The 19,116-nt window shown below is 40.3% G+C and overlaps 1 protein-coding gene and 1 non-coding gene across 2 annotated transcripts in view; both read left to right on the top strand.

The window, feature by feature from the left end:
- The first annotated feature begins 227 nt into the window (after positions 1–227).
- The window catches only part of Copb2 (COPI coat complex subunit beta 2), a 30,967-nt gene continuing 12,078 nt past the window's right edge, over positions 228–19,116 (top strand). The window contains exons 1-12 of the mRNA XM_004663606.2: positions 228–362; positions 4,790–4,927; positions 6,014–6,100; positions 6,286–6,412; positions 7,433–7,581; positions 9,282–9,428; positions 11,204–11,303; positions 12,687–12,829; positions 13,069–13,268; positions 15,973–16,083; positions 16,876–16,964; positions 17,051–17,157. Of these exons, the coding sequence (XP_004663663.2) occupies positions 360–362; positions 4,790–4,927; positions 6,014–6,100; positions 6,286–6,412; positions 7,433–7,581; positions 9,282–9,428; positions 11,204–11,303; positions 12,687–12,829; positions 13,069–13,268; positions 15,973–16,083; positions 16,876–16,964; positions 17,051–17,157 (1,401 nt within the window). The 5' untranslated portion in view covers positions 228–359. The remainder of the gene's footprint in view (positions 363–4,789; positions 4,928–6,013; positions 6,101–6,285; positions 6,413–7,432; positions 7,582–9,281; positions 9,429–11,203; positions 11,304–12,686; positions 12,830–13,068; positions 13,269–15,972; positions 16,084–16,875; positions 16,965–17,050; positions 17,158–19,116) is intronic.
- Positions 18,473–18,597, top strand: LOC123455678. Its single transcript, XR_006634061.1, has one exon. It is a non-coding gene; the product is annotated as a small nucleolar RNA SNORA36 family (small nucleolar RNA).

Raw genomic sequence — 19,116 nt, 5'->3', positions numbered from 1 at the left:
CCTGCAGTCTGCGCTCTGCAAGAATGTCTCGATTTCATTTTCTGTCCATCATTTCTGATCCTGACCAACGGTAGGTAGCCCGGGCCACGGGCAGCCACACCCCTAACCCAACTCACACCCCTTCCAGCTCGGCGGCGGAAGGCGTGGAGGCCGCGTTGCCTAGGAAACCAGGGCGGGGCTTGGGAAACCAACGCGAGGGGGGGGGCTCGCGCAGGCGCGCAGTCCGGCTCACACTATCGCGAGACTCGCCTCCCGGAAGTTCCACGTCAGTGGGTCCGCCGGTCAGCGGGTCGGTGGGTTTCTGAGGGCCAGAGTCGCCGGGAGCTAGTGCGGGCTTCCGGCCTGGGACCGACGGAACCATGGTAGGTCCAGGTCCTGCTGGAGGGAGCGGGTCCCGCCGGCTGCGGCCGGATCGCTGGGCTTCCCGGGCTGAGGGCCGCGGGAAGATGCGGCCCTGCGAGGTCCTGGTTCTGATTGCCCTGGGGGGTAGAGGAGTCGGGATCTGGAGACGGGGGCTGTTGGGGGTCCCTGCCAGAGAGGGTTTCCTGATTCCCTTGGCACTTGGGGCGCCTGTCAGCACCGGCGATCTGCATTGGGGTCGGTGTACGTATAGGGACATGCAACAGGCTGAAAACGAACTCCTAAGAGGGCTATGGCAGTCAGCTGCCCCATTCTGCCCTTGAATGGTGACTGCTAATCAAACATCCAGGTCGGTGTTGGTTTGAATTATGTATAGTTAAGTTGGGATTGTTCAGAGTCCCCCGGGATATCACTGCTGCTACTCAGAATACCCTTCTGGAATATCACATTGGCTCAGTGATCAATTAAAGCACTGTTAGGATGACATGGTTTATGTGTCCGAGTTCCTCAGTTACTGAAGGAAAATATGAGGTGTGGTGGCTTTTGTGAAAGCTCCCACTGTGGCTCTTAGCACAAAGACACTTCATGCTTGTTCACTCGGAGGACACAGAAAAAGAAGTTAAAATTTGTGATAATTAGTAGAGTAAAATTCAGAAATCACTGAAGTAAAAGGTTCTGTTTTCCTGAAATTACCAAGTAATTTAAAGATTTTGGTTTGAGAGTAGTAAGCTTGAGAAGGAAGGCACTTGAGTCAGAAATTCAGCTCTGTACAGGTAGGTCCAACTTTTTTTTTTTTTTTTTGGTTTTTCGAGGTAGGGTCTCACTCTGGTCCAGGCTGACCTGGAATTAACACTATAGTCTCAGGGTGGCCTTGAACTCACGGCGATCCTCCTACCTCTGCCTCCTGAGTGCTGGGATTAAAGGCGTGTGCCACCACGCCCGGCTTTAGGTCTAACTTTTTGATGTTATGCAGCAGTTGTCATCTTTCAGATTTCATGCTTGAGAACCACAGAGTCAAAGTTACAATAGAATAAATCACAAAAAGTTCCAAAGTTTTAAGTTTACAATTTTGTATGGGGCCACATTCGTAGCTATACTCAGCTGCATGCAGCCCATGGGCCACAGCTTGGATGCCCCTGCAAGATGCAGTGTTGTAGATTAAAATGAGGGAGGCGTGCCTAGAAGTATGAACAGAGTAGACAATAATAGAGAATGTTTTTTGATTTTTATTTTTTGAGATAGCCTCGCCCTATCCCAGGCTGACCTGGAATTCACTACGTGAATTTAGGCTGGCCTGAACCCACAGCTATCCTCCTACCTCTGCCTCCCAAGTGCTGGGACTAAAGGCATACTGTACCATTCCTGGCTAAGATTTTGATAAGAGATCTACAAAGAGATGAGTGGAAGCCTGTGTGTGTGTGTGTGTCTCAGGAGGTCACCTCTGCTAGGTCTTCATTTTATGTTGAAAAGATCACAACAGTGACAGCAGGACAATAACTCAACTTGCCAAGTACACATTTAGGTTGTTCTTACCCCATCAGAGTGCAAGTACATTTTAGATGAGCCTTCTCAACCTGCCCACAAGAGATGAAGCCTGCTGCTCTAGTGTGTCGTTATCTGTGCTGAATTCACTTCTAGAATGATATCCATGGGAGAATCAGAAAGTAATTACTCAAATTAACTTCCTTTTCTGTGGTTCAGATAAGAAATCTGCCCCAAAAGGTGCTGTTTTAAACTATTACTATTTCATGATGTGAGAGAATAATTATGTTTTTATATTTAAAAGTATTCTAATTTTTTAGTAGGTTTCTGTAACTTGAAGTCATTAAAATATTGCTGTCATTCTCATTTAATTCAGGGCCTTCATGGCCATAGATACAACTTACTGGGCACACGTTACTTGCTTTGCATATTAATTTTTTTTCAAGTTTGACTTTTAATTTTTTTAATCAATGAAGGGAAAATGCATACCAAATGACTGTTTTGTGGTACTTAAAAAATTTATGTTTTGCTGTATATTTGGTATCAGCAGCCAAGCTGAGCACATGGGGATGCCTGGGAGAAGTCCATGTAACCCAGAATCCATAGAAGCCATGGTGCACCTGGGGCTTCCTCGAGGTCAGAGTACAGCCTAGGCTGTGTAGAGGGCTAGTCTTCCTAGAGATCGGGGTGAACTGGGCTCTGCGGAGGCCACTGTGGGGCCCAGGCTCCATAGAGGTCAGAGTAGAATTTTAGAGAACTGCTGAATTACAGATTTATAATACTTAAAATACATCTGTTGAAGTAGGTAGGATTTAATGAATGTTGTCTTCTGATGAAATTTGTCCTCACTTGTAGGATATGTGTAACTCACTGAGTCAACATTTTCCAAATGACCATTTTATAAAATTATGCATGGTTGAAAAATCTATTAAAAGTGTAGGAAAGACCAGTGAATTTTAACTTGGCAAAATATAAACATCTCATCCGGGCATGGTGGTACACACCTTTAATCCCAGCACTTAGGAGGCAGAGGTAGTCAGATTGCTGTGAGTTTGAGGCCACTCTGAAACTTTGTAGTGAATTCCAGGTTAGCCTGGGCAGAGCGAGACCCTACCTCGAAAAACAAAACAAACAAAAAAATATATATATACATACATACATACACATTTCACTGCTGTGATTTCAGATTACACATGTTCTTAATGAAACTACCACTTAACAAAGAATATGCTGTTATTCAGAAATTGCTAAATTGTCACTCTGAAACTTTGTAGTGAATTCCAGGTCAGCCTGGGCAGAGTGAAACCCTACCTCGAAAAACAAAACAAACAGACAAACAGATGTACACACACACACACACACACACACACATGCATTTCATTGCTGGGATTTCAGATTCCACATGTTCTTAATGAAGCTACCACTTAACAAAGAATATGCTGTTATTCAAAAATTGCTAAAATTGTCTTATTTCCAACCGTACTTGTGAGGCTGGGTGGTTGGGTTTTTTAAAGATACATTTTATTTACTAGAGAGAGAGAGTGAATGAGAATGGGCTTGCCAGGGCCTCTAGCCACTGTAAACTAACTCCAGACGCGTGCACCACCATGTGTATCTGGCTTACATGGGACCTGGACCTGGAGAATCAAACCTGGGTCCTTAGGCTTTGCATGCATGCACCTTAACTGCCAAGCCATCTCTCCAGCCCAAGGGTGGTTGGTAATCAAACAAAACAACATATTACAATGAAGGCAAAAGTAAATATGAAAACCAAACTGTCTGCTATTAAGTGAAAATTTAAAGTGTTTATAAAAATATAACATTGAAGGGGGGAAGTGGGGGGGGAATTGCCATGGTTTATTGTCTATAATTAATGGAAGTTGTCAAATATATATACATATATATGTATATATACACACACACACACACACACACACACACACACACACACAAAACACTGGCTGGGTGTGGTGGTGCACATCTTTAATCCTAGCTCTTGGGAAGCAGAGGTAGGATGATCACTGTGATTTCAAGGCCGGCTTGAGACTAATTCCAGATCCACCTGGGCTAGAGTGAGGCCCTACCTCAAAAAAAGTATTAAAATTAAAAAATGGGGCTGGAAAAAAAAAAAGAAAAAAAAATGGGGCTGGAGAGATGGCTTAGTGGTAATACGCTTGCCAGCAAAGCCAGAGAACCCAGGTCCTATTCCCCAGTACCCATATAAAGCCAGATGTACAAGGTGGCACATGCATCAGGTGTTCATTTGTAGTGGCTAGGAGGCCCTGGCACGCCCATTCTTTCTATCTGCCTTTGTCTCTCTCTCTCTCTAATAAATACATATCTTAAAAATAAAACATTAGCACGCATTACATTTTTTGAAAACATAATTTTTATAGAAATATTTTAATATGTAATAAGTTTGTTATTTGAAAATTAGTGAGTACATAAATACGTTAAAGTTGCTTCAGTTTTACTTTTTGTTTGGCCTTTTCAAGGTAGGGTCTCACTTTAGCCCAGACTGACCTGGAATTCACTTTGCAGTTCCAGGTTGGCCTCAAACTCACAGTGATCCTACTACCTTTGCCATTCAAGTGCTGGAATTAAAGTCATGTGCACCATACCTGGCTCAGTTTTACTGTTTTTAACATGGTAAATATCACTAGACATTTTCCTATATAAACAAAAGGTCTTTTGGGTTCTTCATAAGTTTTAAGTGTGTAAGAGGTCCCAAGAACCTAAAACTTGATAACCACGGCTATAAATTAAAATATTTTGAATAGTCTCACTTTAAAATGTGTGATTAAAGTAGATCCTTTTGACTTGAAACTAGGCTCATAATTTAGTAAGGTGAAAACAGAATTGTTTTGTAGGTCTCTATAATATACTACTTCAAGCATATTTTATTTTGGCTTAGCAATTTAATTTTTTCAATGTCTTTTCTCCTTAGCCTCTTCGACTTGATATCAAGAGAAAGCTAACAGCTAGATCTGACCGAGTTAAGAGTGTGGATTTGCATCCTACAGAGCCATGGATGTTGGCCAGTCTTTACAATGGCAGTGTGTGTGTTTGGAATCATGAAACACAGGTAGTATCTTTAAAACAACATGAAAGGAAAAATGATTGGTAACAAGAGTCCAATAACCATATACACACTGCATACTCAAAGTAGTATAACATATTTTCAGTAAAGAGAATTAAACCTATGTTGGAATTACTTGGGGAAAAACTCTTGTGGCCATATTATATGTGATATTTAGACCATGTTGATGTAGGTAGTATGGGCTGTAGTGTTGGTTCTGCCTGGTTTTTTCCCCTGTCACCAATGGCAAAGAGTTACTTGCCATTTATGTGTTCTGAGAGCAACATTTTACAGAGAAAAAAGTGGTTTGTGGAAGTAAATCACTTTTAAGTTTTCATTCTTACAAAAAAAAGTCTGAAAGTATCTTAACTAAAGCATGCAGAAGGATTATATCTTGTTTAAGCCACTTCTGTGGACTCAATTTCAAAAGAGCAAACCAAGACATTCAACAGATATGAGCGGTATGCCTGCCACTGTTCTAAGTTCTGGGTATACAGTGGTAAAAAAGATTCTTGCCTCAGAAAACATAACAGGGAAGATTGAAGTTAGCCATGTAATCGGGAAGTGCAGTGTTACGTAAGGGAAGCACAGGTTTTCATGGGTGGGTTTTCCAGTCAGAGGGACCAGGAGCAGAAGGCAGGCTGGGAGTAGCCAAAGGTAAGGCTGGAGAGCAAGGGAAGTTAAAGACCACAGAGGATCTGGAATACCACCTTGGGAACATCTGCTTTCCCTTTAAGTGGATTTTATTTTCAAATCTACTAAAAGGTTACTTGAGTTTTCATATTTCAGTCTAAGAACATTTCTTAAAATGTTTATTTATCTGCAAGGAGAGAGAGAGAGAATAATGGGCACTCCAGGGCCTCTTGCCACAGCAAATGAAATGCCACTTTGTGCATCTGGCTTTTTACATGGGTTCTGAGGAATCAAACTCAGGCCATCAGGCTTTGCGAGCAAGTGCCTTAACTGCTGAGTCATCTCTCCAGCCCCTAAGAACATTTTGGAGTTAGAAATGGTTAATAGATATATTTAAGCATAACAGATTTTTCAGTTATTTTCTTGTAACCCAATGTGTATATTCTTTCACTTTAAAAGACACTGGTGAAGACATTTGAAGTGTGTGATCTTCCTGTTCGAGCTGCCAAGTTTGTTGCAAGGAAGAATTGGGTTGTAACAGGAGCGGTAAGTTATAAGTATCAAATCCTATCTTCTGAATTAATCAAAGATTATGTAAACTAGTGGCAGAATTTTGGTTCCTGGCTTGTGCAGTATTTTGCAGGATGCATGTTATTTTTTGAGCATATGGTATAATTGTCTATGGAAGTTACTTTGCAATAATAGTGATAGTTTTCATTTGCCTTTACTAGGATGATATGCAAATTAGAGTGTTCAATTACAACACTCTGGAGAGAGTTCATATGTTCGAAGCACACTCGGACTACATTCGCTGCATTGCTGTCCATCCAACCCAGCCATTCATTCTAACCAGCAGTGGTAAGAGATAGTGTCTTTCGGTCATGGGCATCTCTGGGTAATCATTTTCAATCAGTGATACTTGCGATTCAACTGCTGCTATAAGTACAGCTCTGATTCCAGCCAGCTTTTAGACCATTTTAATCCATCACTGTGTTGTTGATCTTACTTGCTTTTATATTTTAATGAAATACCAACTATATAGAGGAATAGATAATAATCATTCCAATTCTTGTCAGGGAAGACCTAAAGGTCTGGATGTTTAAACATCTGCTGAGCAGAAAGCACATTACCTGTAGATGAGTAGTTGCCGGCAGATTGCCATCGACCCTAGGTGGTTCTAGCTTTGCATTTGGACTAGCTTGCACCTTGGTGTTACGCTCAGCAGTGGACTTTGAGTTGGGCAATTAAAATGAGTAATTTTGATTGTCTAATAACTGAAACATTTTTAAAATAAAAATTGCAAACTTAAAATCAACCACCTAAGAGCAAATGAGTATTCTTTCAAAATTAATTACTATAAATATTCAGTTATACTTAGTTTGTAATCAAACTGTATACTTTTTTTGGTTTGTTTTTGTTTTGTGACTTTTTTGGGTTTTTGAGGTAGGGTCTCACTGTAGCCCAGGCTGACGTGGAATTCAGTATGTAATCTCAGGCTGGCCTCAAGCTCATGGCAGTCCTCCTGCCTCTGCCTCCCAAGTATTAGGATTAAATGTGCACTACCATGCCTGGCACAACCGAATACTTTTGTCATTGTTGAAACCCATTAAACTTTTCTTAAATACTTCACAACATTTTAACATTTAGTGAAGTCTGTTCCTTGTATTTCATCTCTACTGTTATAGAGTTAAGTTTACTGTCAGAATAAATAAGGATTTTGAAATTTTTTCAGTTTTGATTCTGTTATTCTCAATAACAGATTCTCAAATAACAGAATATGTGACTTGTGTTATGTTTGCTGCCTTAGAAGGTACAAAGACTGTCTATTGAAAGGGGGAAAATATAATTTGCAACTAACTTGACTATCTTTTGGCCTAGATGACATGCTTATTAAGCTTTGGGACTGGGATAAAAAATGGTCCTGTTCACAAGTGTTTGAAGGACATACCCATTATGTCATGCAGATTGTGATAAACCCCAAAGATAACAACCAGTTTGCCAGTGCGTCTTTGGACAGGACCATCAAGGTAGGTCCTATACTGTTGGTAAAAGAGATTTCTTGAGGTATTTTACTACTGGCTGGCAGGCACATTACTTCTGTCTCTAGAAATATGTTTCAGAAGCCCATTTTGAAGTCAAAAAAGAATTCTCAGTTGATCCAGAAGGGCATGTTCTCCAGAATACTGACTACTAAGTGCTCTTACAGCAGAGCACTCGACCAGGTAGAAGCAATGGGTTGTCAAGTTGTTTTAGCCTCTAGGATCCCAGAATGAGAAAAGTGACCTTTTTTTTTTTTCATTTCTGGTTTTCATTTTTGCCTTTTTCTTCTGTGTTAATGTTTGAAATTTAAATTCCGTCTGCCTCCATTTTCCCCTTTCTTTTTTTAAAGAATATTTTTGTTTGTTTATTTATTTTCATGGAGAGAGAGAGAGAGAGAGGAAATAGACACTCCAGGGCCTCTTGATGCATGTACCACTTTGTGCGTCTGACTTGACATGGGTACTGGGGAATTGACCGGGCTGTCAGGTTTTGCTAGCAAGGGGCTAACCACTGAGCAATCTCTCCAGCCTCCATTCCCACTTTCTTATTCTGTTTCTGTATACTGCTGCTGGTCGCCTTTCTTCATACATACTATCTTGTCAGTTCCCTGTCAGAGTGTAAACTACAGGTGCCTATTTATGGGATAAAAGATCTACCAAGGCTAACCTTAGCCAGTGAGACACCCTTACCCAGTCACTGTCCTAGAGGAATGCCATGAATGCTTACAGAGCCTTGCCTTAAGCAGCTCTGCCCTTGGACTACAAGTCTTTCATTCTCTCCTTTGTATTTTTTTCTGGACAACTACACAGCTTTTCAAGATTTAGTGGAAATATTGACTCTGAGAAGCTCTTGTCAGATATCTACTGCTGTTACTTGCCTGGAAACCTCCAGGCTTTGACCTTACTTTTCCCCCCTTGTAATGTATTGTCCTTGCTTTTGGGATAGGTTGGAAACTTTGAAATCTTTTTTGACCTTCCTCACCACATTGGTCTTAAAATTTTTTAAATACTGCTTATCTTTGCTGAAGCTGTTTGTCATGCACAGTAATTGGCATACATTTGCTCTCATGTATTTATACTCCTTGCAGCTTTCCAGGTGGTAGGCACCTAGCACATAGCTATAAAGATAAAGTTCAGTCTTGTAATTTTTATATTTTTATACTTGAAATTTTTTAATTAAACAATGATTATTTATTTTTGAGGCACCATTTCCAGTGTAGCTCAGCTAGCCTTGAACTCATTATGTAGTTTAGGCTTGTACCCTCAATCTTCCTGCCTCTACCTCCTAAATACTGAAATTACAGGTGTGCACCTCCATACTTGGCAGTATTTCTTTCATTTTTAATACAACTTACCAAATATGGTTTCATTAGGTTTGTATAAAATCATTACCAACCCCTTAAAAGAAGTGTAAAATGTCTAGATTCCTGGACTTTGCTACAGATCAACTGAATCCATCATCTCTGGATAAAGCTTAGAAACTGGCATTTCCAGAGAATACCACAGTGGTGCAGCGTCCTGAAAAGCCAAGTAAAGTGAGAAAGAACAAAATGAAAAAGTGAAAGGAAATGAATGTTCTCAGTATTTCTTTCCTGGGCTTTGGCATATTATGACATGCCCGATGTGGGTGGGTTTGCCTTTGAATTCAAAGCCCTGGACTGACTGGCAGATGCTGTTGCTTTCTGAAGGTGTGGCAGCTGGGCTCCTCATCACCCAACTTTACTCTGGAGGGACACGAGAAAGGTGTGAATTGCATTGATTACTACAGTGGTGGTGACAAACCATACCTCATTTCAGGTGCAGATGACCGTCTCGTTAAAATATGGGATTATCAGGTATAGTGTTTGTAACCTTGCTTACTTTATGTTACACTTGGTTTCTACTATTTCTTACAGTACCACTAAAACTTGGGTTATAGAACTCTGTTCACAATGTCACATCACTTTAGGCCTCGGTATTTGTACCTAAGTTATTGTCCCAAATTTTTCCCTATATGTGGATATAATGTACATATTGAATTTTTTTAAACTAAAATGCTAGTCTGCTTATTTTTCATTTGATAAAGGAACTTAGAAATTTTTACATTTTTAATGTTGAGCTATATAACTCCAAATATTTTTAAATTTAATTTTATTTATTTGAGAGAGTATTGGGTATACCAGGGCTTCTTAGCCACTGCAAATGAACATCAGACACTTATGCCACCTTGTGCATCTGGCTTTACATGGGTACTAGGGAATCTAATCTGGGTCCCTAAGCTTCACAGGCAAGTGCCCTAACTGCTAAGCCATCTATCTCTTCAGCCCATCTGCAAGTATTCTTATTAAGTTTGTTTCTATATAGAAACTAGCAGATGAATGAATGTCATGATATAGCCAAGTACAACCATTTTACCAAAATTGTTGTAAAATGGGTAATGAACCCTTGTTACCATACCTTTATCTCTAAGGTTTTCTGTTTTTGTTATATGTGCATATTTGTATATGTGGGTATACCTCAGGTATTGTTCCTTCATCCACCTCCCACTTACTTTTTTATATATTTTATTTACCTATTTATTTATTTATTTGAGAGAGGGGGGAGAAAGAGGAAGAGAGAGAGAGAGAGAAGGAGAGAGAACAGGTACACCAGGGCCTCTAGCCACTGCAAATAAACTCCAGGCACATGTGCCACCTTATGCATCGGGCTTTATGTGAGTACTGGAGAATTGAACCCAGGTCTTTAGGCTTTGCAGGCAAGCACCTTAATTGCTGAGCCATTTTTCCAGCCTGACCACCCAATTATTTTGAGACACGGTCTCTCATTGGCTTGAAACTCACAAAATGGGCTAGCTGGACTAACTAGCAAGCCCTAGGGACCTACCTGTCTCTACCTCCACAGCTTGGAATTACAAGTGTGTACCACCATTCCTTGCTTTTTGTTTTCACCTGGGTTCTAGAAATTGGACGCAGGTTCTCATGTTTGCAGAATAAGCACTTTACTGACTGAGATGTTCCCAATCTAGGATTTTCTTAAGTTTTTCTCTTATTTGTTTTCAACATTAAAGTTTGTATAAGCAGCTGGGTATGGTGGTGCACACTAGCACTCAGGAAGCCGAAGCAAGAGGATTGCTATGAGGGCAGTTGGCCTGGACTATGTAACTAGTAACAGGCCAGCCAGGGATGCAAAGCAAGACCATGTCAGGAGGGGGGAAAATGGTGCCTTAAGCAAAGTAGTTAATAAAGTGGGCCTACAAAACTAATTTACTTTGAAAGTTTTTTTCTGACTTGTGCTAATCCAGAATAGAAGCAGTACAGGCTAAAGCAGCACGGTCTGCTTAGTGCACAGGCAGTGTGGCTATAATACGGAGAGTCCGTTAGCCTGAGAATGCGGGAAAATAATATTCAGATGAGAACCTACATCACTTTGGGTTTTTCTTCTTTGAATATGATAATTACATTTATCCTATGAAATAACTAGAGAAAATGGTCTTGTATACATACAGTAAAATATATTTAAAAAATGATTTTAGATGACCTCAGCTACTGTCATTGATCAAAGATCCATGCATTGAGAGAATTATATTATTTGTCTTTCGCTAGTAAAAATGCTTTTTGTACCTTGATTACAGAATAAAACATGTGTGCAGACACTGGAGGGGCACGCCCAAAACGTGTCATGTGCCAGTTTTCATCCTGAGTTACCAATCATCATCACAGGTTCAGAGGACGGTAAGTTAACTATGTTTCCATCCATGCCTGTATTTACTCAATGGATATTTAAATCAGATGGTACCCTTGACTTAAATCCCTTAAATCAAGCACAGTAATGGGAGGTTCCTTTTAAAAAAAAATTGTGTATTTTTTTATTTGTAATCATAGAGAGGGTGGGAGGAAAGAAGAATATGGGTGCACCAGAATTTCTTGCCACTGCAGACGAACTCCAGAAGTATGTGCCACTTTGTGCGTCTAGCTTTCTGTGGGTACTAGGTACTAGGGATTTGATCCCAGGCCATCAGGCTTTGTAAGAAAGTTCCTTTAACCATTGAGCCATCTGTCTAGCCCATAATGGGAAGTTTGAAGATTTTTTCCATTTTTGTTAGAATGCTAAACTTAAGAGAATAAAGGGGCTTATTGTCGCTATCATTGTATTGTGCTCTGCTGCTGTCATTTAGTTAAAAGTACACTGGGATCTAGACAAAAACTGAAAGAGATGTATTCTAGAGTCATACAAACCTGGGTTCAAATTTAGGCTCCACCACTTTACAATTGTATGGTTTGGGCAAACAGAAGTGGGAAAATACTTGTTGTTCAGAAAGTGAAAGGTTGAGAAGAAATCACAGGTAGAAAGCATCTATCTGGTACATGTAAGTACTCTACCCAAGAAATCTTGTTAATACTTTACACTTAAAAATTATATTTCTAAAGCGGCGTGGTGGTGCACGCCTTTAATCCCAGCACTCGGGAGGCAGAGGTAGGAGGATTGATTGTCTTGAGTTCAAGGCCACCCTGATAGTACATAGTTAATTCCAGGTCAGCCTGAGCCAGAGTAGACCCTACCTTGAAAAACGTGTGTGTGTGTGTGTGTGTGTATATACACACACATGCACACACATATATATATATACATATATATGTTTCTGTAGTGAATTCCAGGTCAGCCTGAGCTAGAGTGAAACCCTACATCGACCCCCCCAAATATTGCTGAAAAAATAAAATTTTTTAAATTTATATTTCTGGGCTGCACCCTGAGTTCGGTTCCCTGGTACCCACGTAAAGTTGGATGCACAAGGTGGTGCATGCATCAGGATTTCATTTGCAGTGGCTAGAGGCCCTGGCATGCCCATTCTTTCTCCCTCCCTCTTTCTGCTTGCAAAGAAATTTAAATTTTTTTAATTATATTTCTTAGTTTCAGTTGCCTAGTAGTAGTTTTTCTATTAGTTAATATTTCTATTGCTCTATAAAAATTAAAGACTGTAGATCAAAAAATTAGTCATGAAATTGCCAGGAAGTGCTTTGTATTAAAATAGAAAGGCTTCCATGAATCCTGTTTACTTGACAGTTTATTGTTGAGTGTTCATATTCAAAGAGAATATTCATATTGTTCTTTTGCAGGAACTGTGCGCATATGGCATTCAAGTACCTACCGGCTTGAGAGCACATTGAATTACGGGATGGAGAGAGTGTGGTGTGTGGCCAGTCTGAGGGGGTCCAACAATGTCGCTCTGGGCTATGATGAAGGGAGCATCATTGTTAAGGTATTTTCCAAATAGATGAATATATGCAACACCATTTTCTTTGCATTTTTATCCAGACATCTTTCAAGTCTCCAGTTCTGTTACACCGACACTGCTTTCATTAACCAGTAGAGACTAAGCAGTGGCAGTTTAAAGTGGAAGAAAGGAAATAGGCCTCTGTGCCAAGGAAAACAAAGAATGCCTGTTATGTGGTTTTTGTTTTCCTTTTTCTTCCTAAGAGCTATTTATCATTCTTACAGCTTGGCAGGGAGGAGCCTGCCATGTCCATGGATGCCAATGGGAAGATAATTTGGGCGAAGCATTCAGAAGTCCAGCAGGCCAATCTGAAAGCAATGGGAGATGCTGAAATTAAAGATGGAGAAAGATTGCCACTGGCAGTAAAGGATATGGGCAGTTGTGAAATATATCCTCAGACTATTCAGCACAATCCCAATGGGCGGTAAGCCATCACCAATGTCTCTGAGCTTCTCTGTGTTAGAACAGGAGTTTGCATGTCCACAGCATGTCCCTAATTACTCTTCCTTGAACTTTTGCCCTGGCCTCACATCATAGTCCCCATTCAGCTGCAGGCAGCCAGTCAGTGATAGAGTTGCCATGCAAGGTGGACAGTTAGAGTGTACTGGATTTCTTCCTTCATGTGAGTCGGATTTGTGTTCTTTGTACTCCTTTGGGGACAAGGAATATATTGTAACAGTTGATACTCTCTACATGTTGCTAACTCATGGCTCTTAAGAAGAAAAGCTAGGGCCTGGGGAGATAGCTCAATCAAGGATCTGAGTTCAGATTCCAGCACCCACAGAAAAGTTGGGTGTGATGATATGCATTGGGGTCCCAGCACAGGGAAAGCAGAGATAGGAGAGTCACCGGAGCTTACCCACACAGAATCCCTAACCTTTTCTTTCAAAAGATGCTTACTAGAGTTAGTTTTCCTTTTTTTTTCGTGTGTGTGTGTTGATGCATGTTTATATGTGAATGGGTACGTATGTGTGCCTGTGGAAGCCAGAGGTTGACTTCAGATGTCTTCCACAGTTGGTCTCTATCTTTTTTAGGTCTCACACTAAAACTGCAGCTCTTTGATTCATCTAGGCAAGCTAGCCAGTAAGCTCTAGCCCTAAAAATTCCATCTCTTATTCATAATTTGAACTGTCATTTGTTTTTCCCTTAAGATTTTTAAAGCCAAATATATTTCTTTTTAATTATGAATTTTGCTGTATGAACAAACCATGTGTTTGTCCCATTTGCATTGTATACTCTTATGTCCCCTCTCTCCCACTCATTCCACTGAGGGTCCTCCTCAGTGGGTTGTTGGTATTTATCATAGGGTTATGATATATCAGTTTCTCTAGGGAGGGGGAAGTGCGTCAATATAGTCCTTCCCATTCTGTGGCTCTTACAATCTTTCCACCCCCTCTTCTACAATGTTCCCTGAGCCTTGGGTGTATTACAAGTCTACTTCAGTTGTTGAGCTCTCTAAAACCTCTTGATTTCTGCTTGATGAGTTCTGAGTGTCCTCCATATCTGTTGCCATTTCCCTGGAGCAAGTTGTCAGGATAGCAGTGAGAGCAGCACTCAAGTTTAAATCCCCATTCCTTTTGTGACATCTTTTGGGCCCTGGCAGATGTGCTAGAGGTGGCTGGTCTCATGCTAGGCAGTTAGCTATCTTTTCTTGATGTATTGATGTGTCTTGGTTCTCTCCAGCTTACATTGCCATCTGTAAAGAAATAAAATAAGCCTGTTTATCCAACTAAGAGTGTGAGCAGCATGGGTTAAAGGGGATAAACATAGATAATTGAGAGACTTTTTGATGGGTGTAGCCACTCTTCTTGACCAGACACTAGTGAGAGCTGCTCTCTGGAGCCAGTGACCATTGTATTCACAGGATTCTGACCTGGTTCTCAATACCAGGTACTTTCCCACTTAATGGGCCTCTTATTCAGTCAGAGAGCTGTTGAATACCTGCATAAAAGCCAGATGTCTTGAGTAATGGGTTTCTAGAACAGTAAGTTTATACTTACTGTTGTAGGACATTCAAAACTATTTTACATTAGACCTGGACATCTTTTTTTAAATACATGTGTGTATGTACACATGCAGAGGGATGCATGTGTGTACAAATAGAAATAGGCTAGAGGACAACCTCAGGTGTTATCTTCAGGGATACCAGCCACCTCCTTTGAGACAGTATCTTCTTATTGGCCTGGAGCTCACTATCTAGACTAGACTGGCTGGCCAAAGATCTATAAGGATCTTCCTGTCTTCATCTCTCCAGCAGTGGGATTATAGGCATGCACCACCATGCCTGGCATTTCACATGGGAACTGGGGATCCAACATGATCTACGTGCTTGCAAGGCAAGCACTGTACTGACTGAACTATCCCCTCAGCCCCTAATCTGGGAGTCTTATAATGCCTCTTCATTGTCATAAATGACAAGTGATAAATGTCAAAGTTCAGTAAATGATAATCTACAGTTACTTTTAATTATTTTAGGAAGATTAAGCATGCGATTCATGTACATTTGTTAGTAGATAGGTATGTATATCTACATATATTACTCTCAGTGTCTTTAAAGGTCTTTTACTGTAGATAGTAGACATTACCATGTTTTAAATGATAACTTTGAAGAGAGTTGTTTTATATCTATCAGTAATGTTTTTTACTGTATAACATTCTATTTTTATTCATTTTGTTAAAACATCTCATTTAGTATGATGAACAATATTTTATACCTGGAATAAGATTTTTATTCATTTAAAGGATGCACATCAAAATGAAGATGAACACAGTAAGATCATACCTTCTTAGGGTGTAAATGTCATGAGCAGAGTGCTAGCTGTCTTGATGCTGAACATAATAGGTGAATCATTACATCCCCAGATATGCTCATGCTTCTGTCCCTAGTCTCCTTGATTTTTAAGAGACCAGTGCAATAACATTTTTGACAATAACCCCATATTGATAGTTGCCTTAGGATTTATTGCCTATAATATTTTTTGTCTAAATCTATTCAAAGAAGTATGTAATTGAAAAGATACTAAATTATAATTGACTGAAATAGCCTTTGTTATTGAATTATTTTACCATCAATGTGTATTACTTTCTAACATCAGTATGCTATTGGCTTTCATTTCTGTGATTTCTAGGTTTGTTGTGGTGTGTGGGGACGGGGAGTATATCATCTATACTGCAATGGCCTTGAGAAACAAGAGCTTTGGGTCTGCCCAGGAGTTTGCATGGGCCCACGATTCTTCAGAGTAAGTTTCTACAATGTCCACCCTGCCCTGAATGCAGATTGGTGTCAGGTGCTGCTCTATGAAGGAGGTTCTTGAGGGTCAGTATGGTCTGTGCTTCATCAGGTTAAAAGCTGCCCCCCAAAACTACTTAGTCAGCTATCTGTGCAGTGTAAGCTGTCTTGCCCTCCATGAAGTACTATTAAGCTAGCTTTTGAGCTGATCCATCAGTACATAAGTGTTCCTTTTTGTGCAGAGTAGCATTCCACTGTGCATGTACCACAGCTTGTCTAAGCGGTCACCTGTGGGTAGATATTTGTGTCATTTCCATATTCTAAAGTGGTTTGTAAGCCTGGTAATCGATATGGTGTGCAAAACACATTTGTTATTTGTTATTTGTCCACCTGTCAAGTTTACTGATACTCCTAGAGGAAAAAGCATCTTACAATGAAAATCCTTTTGTACTTTTCCATAGTTAATTAAAATATTTGAGGGCTGGAGAGATGGCTTAGCGGTTAAGCGCTTGCCTGTGAAGCCTAAGGACCCCGGTTCAAGGCTTGGTTCCCCAGGTCCCACGTTAGCCAGATGCACAAGGGGGCGCACGCGTCTGGAGTTCGTTTGCAGTGGCTGGAAGCCCTGGTGCGCCCATTCTATCTCTCTCCCTCTGTCTGTCTTTCTCCCTGTGTCTGTCGCTCTCAAATAAAAAATAAATAAAAAAAAATGAACAATAAAATATTTGAAAATATTTCTAATATTTGGTAGAATTATGGTTTTGTGTGTAATATACTGTATTTGCCTTTCCTTTCCTTTTCCCAGGTATGCAATAAGAGAGAGCAACAGTGTTGTAAAAATATTTAAGAACTTTAAGGAAAAAAAATCATTTAAACCAGATTTTGGAGCTGAGAGTGAGTGCTGTTTATTTACAATACATTTTTAGAAGGTGTGTAATGCCTCAATAACATGCAAGCAAAATTCTGTCTTCCTTTTTGAGGTATCTATGGTGGCTTCTTATTGGGAGTTCGCTCTGTCAATGGCTTAGCCTTCTACGACTGGGATAACACAGAACTCATACGCAGAATTGAAATTCAGCCCAAACATGTAAGTTTTCTCTTCATTGCTTTTGGAGAGTTTGTCCTTACAATGTTTGAATCTCATAAAGAAACGTCCTTTGTACCCTACCATCCCTGTCCATTGTGTTGAACACCATGCCATTTATCTTGGGATTGCTCAGAAAATTGGACAGTAAAAACTAGATTTTTTTTTTTTGTTAATGTTTTCCACCAGTTTGTTTTGGTGTTTTTTTTAAAATTTTTTTATTCATTTTTATTTACTTATTTGAGAGCATCAGACAGAGAGAGAAAGAGAATGGGCACACCATTCAGAATGGCGAACGAACTCCAAATGCATGTGCCCTTGTGCATCTGGCTAATGTGGGTCTTGGGAAATTGAGCCTCAAACCGGGGGTCCTTAAGCTTCACAGGCAAGCGCTTAACCATTAAGCCATTTCTACAGCCCCAAAAAACTAGATTTTTGGGGGGAGAGACAATAACATGCATTCTGATTTCAAGAGATGTCATTGTCTATGTTCAAAATGTAAAGATTACATAGGCATTTAACCAAGGTATATGCTGAGTACATCCAAACGCTGTAATGTACATGGGAAGTGAAGTACATTGTCTGCCATCTTTGGAACACAATGACATTTTCAGGGGGAGGGAGTGTCATTTAAGTATATGATAGGATGAAGGTTGACTTCTTTAATAAGCATGCACCTTCTGTTCAGTATCCTAGGTAACAAAACTGGCTGCTTATAAGTCAGCTCTGTATTTTTTTAAAATTTATTATTATTTTTTTATTAACAACCTCCATGATTGTAAACAATATCCCTCAGTAAAGCCCTTACTACCCCCCACTATCCCTTGTGAAACTCCATTCTGCATCATATATCCTCCCCATCTTAATCAGTCTCTTTTCTTTTGATGTCATCACCTTTTCCTCCTATTATGATGGTCTTGTGTAGGTGGTGTTAGGCACTGTGAGGATATCCAGGCCATTTTGTGTCTGGAGGAGCACGTTGTAAGGAGTCCTACCCTTCCTTTGGCTCTTACATTCTTTCCACCACCTTTTCCACAATGGACCCTGAGCCTTGGAAGGTGTGATAGAGATATTTCAGTGCAGAGCACTCCTCTGTCACTTCTTCCCAGCACTATGATGCCTTCTGAGTCATCCCAAGGTCACTGCCATCTGAAAAGAGAAGGTTCTAAATGCAGATGCAGACACATCCAGGATCCTAGTCCTTCTGCATCCATGCTTCCTCCTTCAGGTCATCGTTGTCTTCTTTTCTTCTCCTTCTCTTTCTCTTTCCTTCTCCCCAGCTCTGTATTTTTAAAAGTATAAAAAAAACTGCAAGTTTTTCCAGTGCTGAGTTCAGGGCAGGCCAGCTTTCCTGGTCTATTAATTAAACTTTGGGACATTGAAACTGGCTAAGGGAGATGACTGAATCTTCTATTCTGGTAACTTTCCTTTTAGCCAAAAATATTCCTGCTTGAAGCTTGGGTGTGGCTCAGTGGTAGAGCATGTGCCTATCATGTGCAAAGGCCTGGCCAGGAGCAGAAAAAAGAAAAGAGTGCTTGCCTAAATCTAATATCACAATAATTACTGAGTTCCAAACAGTTTAGGGGGTGGGGGTATATTTGAAATACAATTAGTTTTATAACTGGCTGCTTTGCATATTTTTTAACAAGTTAATAAAAGAAAAATTAGAAGCCAAAAAAAAAAGAAGCTGACTTAAAAAAAAAAAAAACCTGCAGGACATGGTGGTGCACACTTTTAATCCCAGCACTTGGGAGGCAGAGGTAGGAGGATCGCCATAAGCTCAAGGCCACCCTGAGACTACATAGTTAATTCCAGGTCAGCCAGCTGTTTAAACAGCTTTTCTCCTCAGGACTTTACCACGGGAAACAAAGTAGCCCTATGATCCCTATTTTCTTCTGCAGAATGGTGACTGTGCCCCCCACAAGGAAAATTGGCTTGGGGGGTATATGCAGTCATGGGCAT

This window comes from Jaculus jaculus, chromosome 17 (genome assembly GCF_020740685.1).
Source record: "Jaculus jaculus isolate mJacJac1 chromosome 17, mJacJac1.mat.Y.cur, whole genome shotgun sequence".
NCBI classification, from domain to species: Eukaryota; Metazoa; Chordata; class Mammalia; order Rodentia; family Dipodidae; genus Jaculus; species Jaculus jaculus.
The sequence above is the reverse complement of the archived record's forward strand: the minus strand, read 5'-3'. Positions and strand labels throughout refer to the sequence as shown.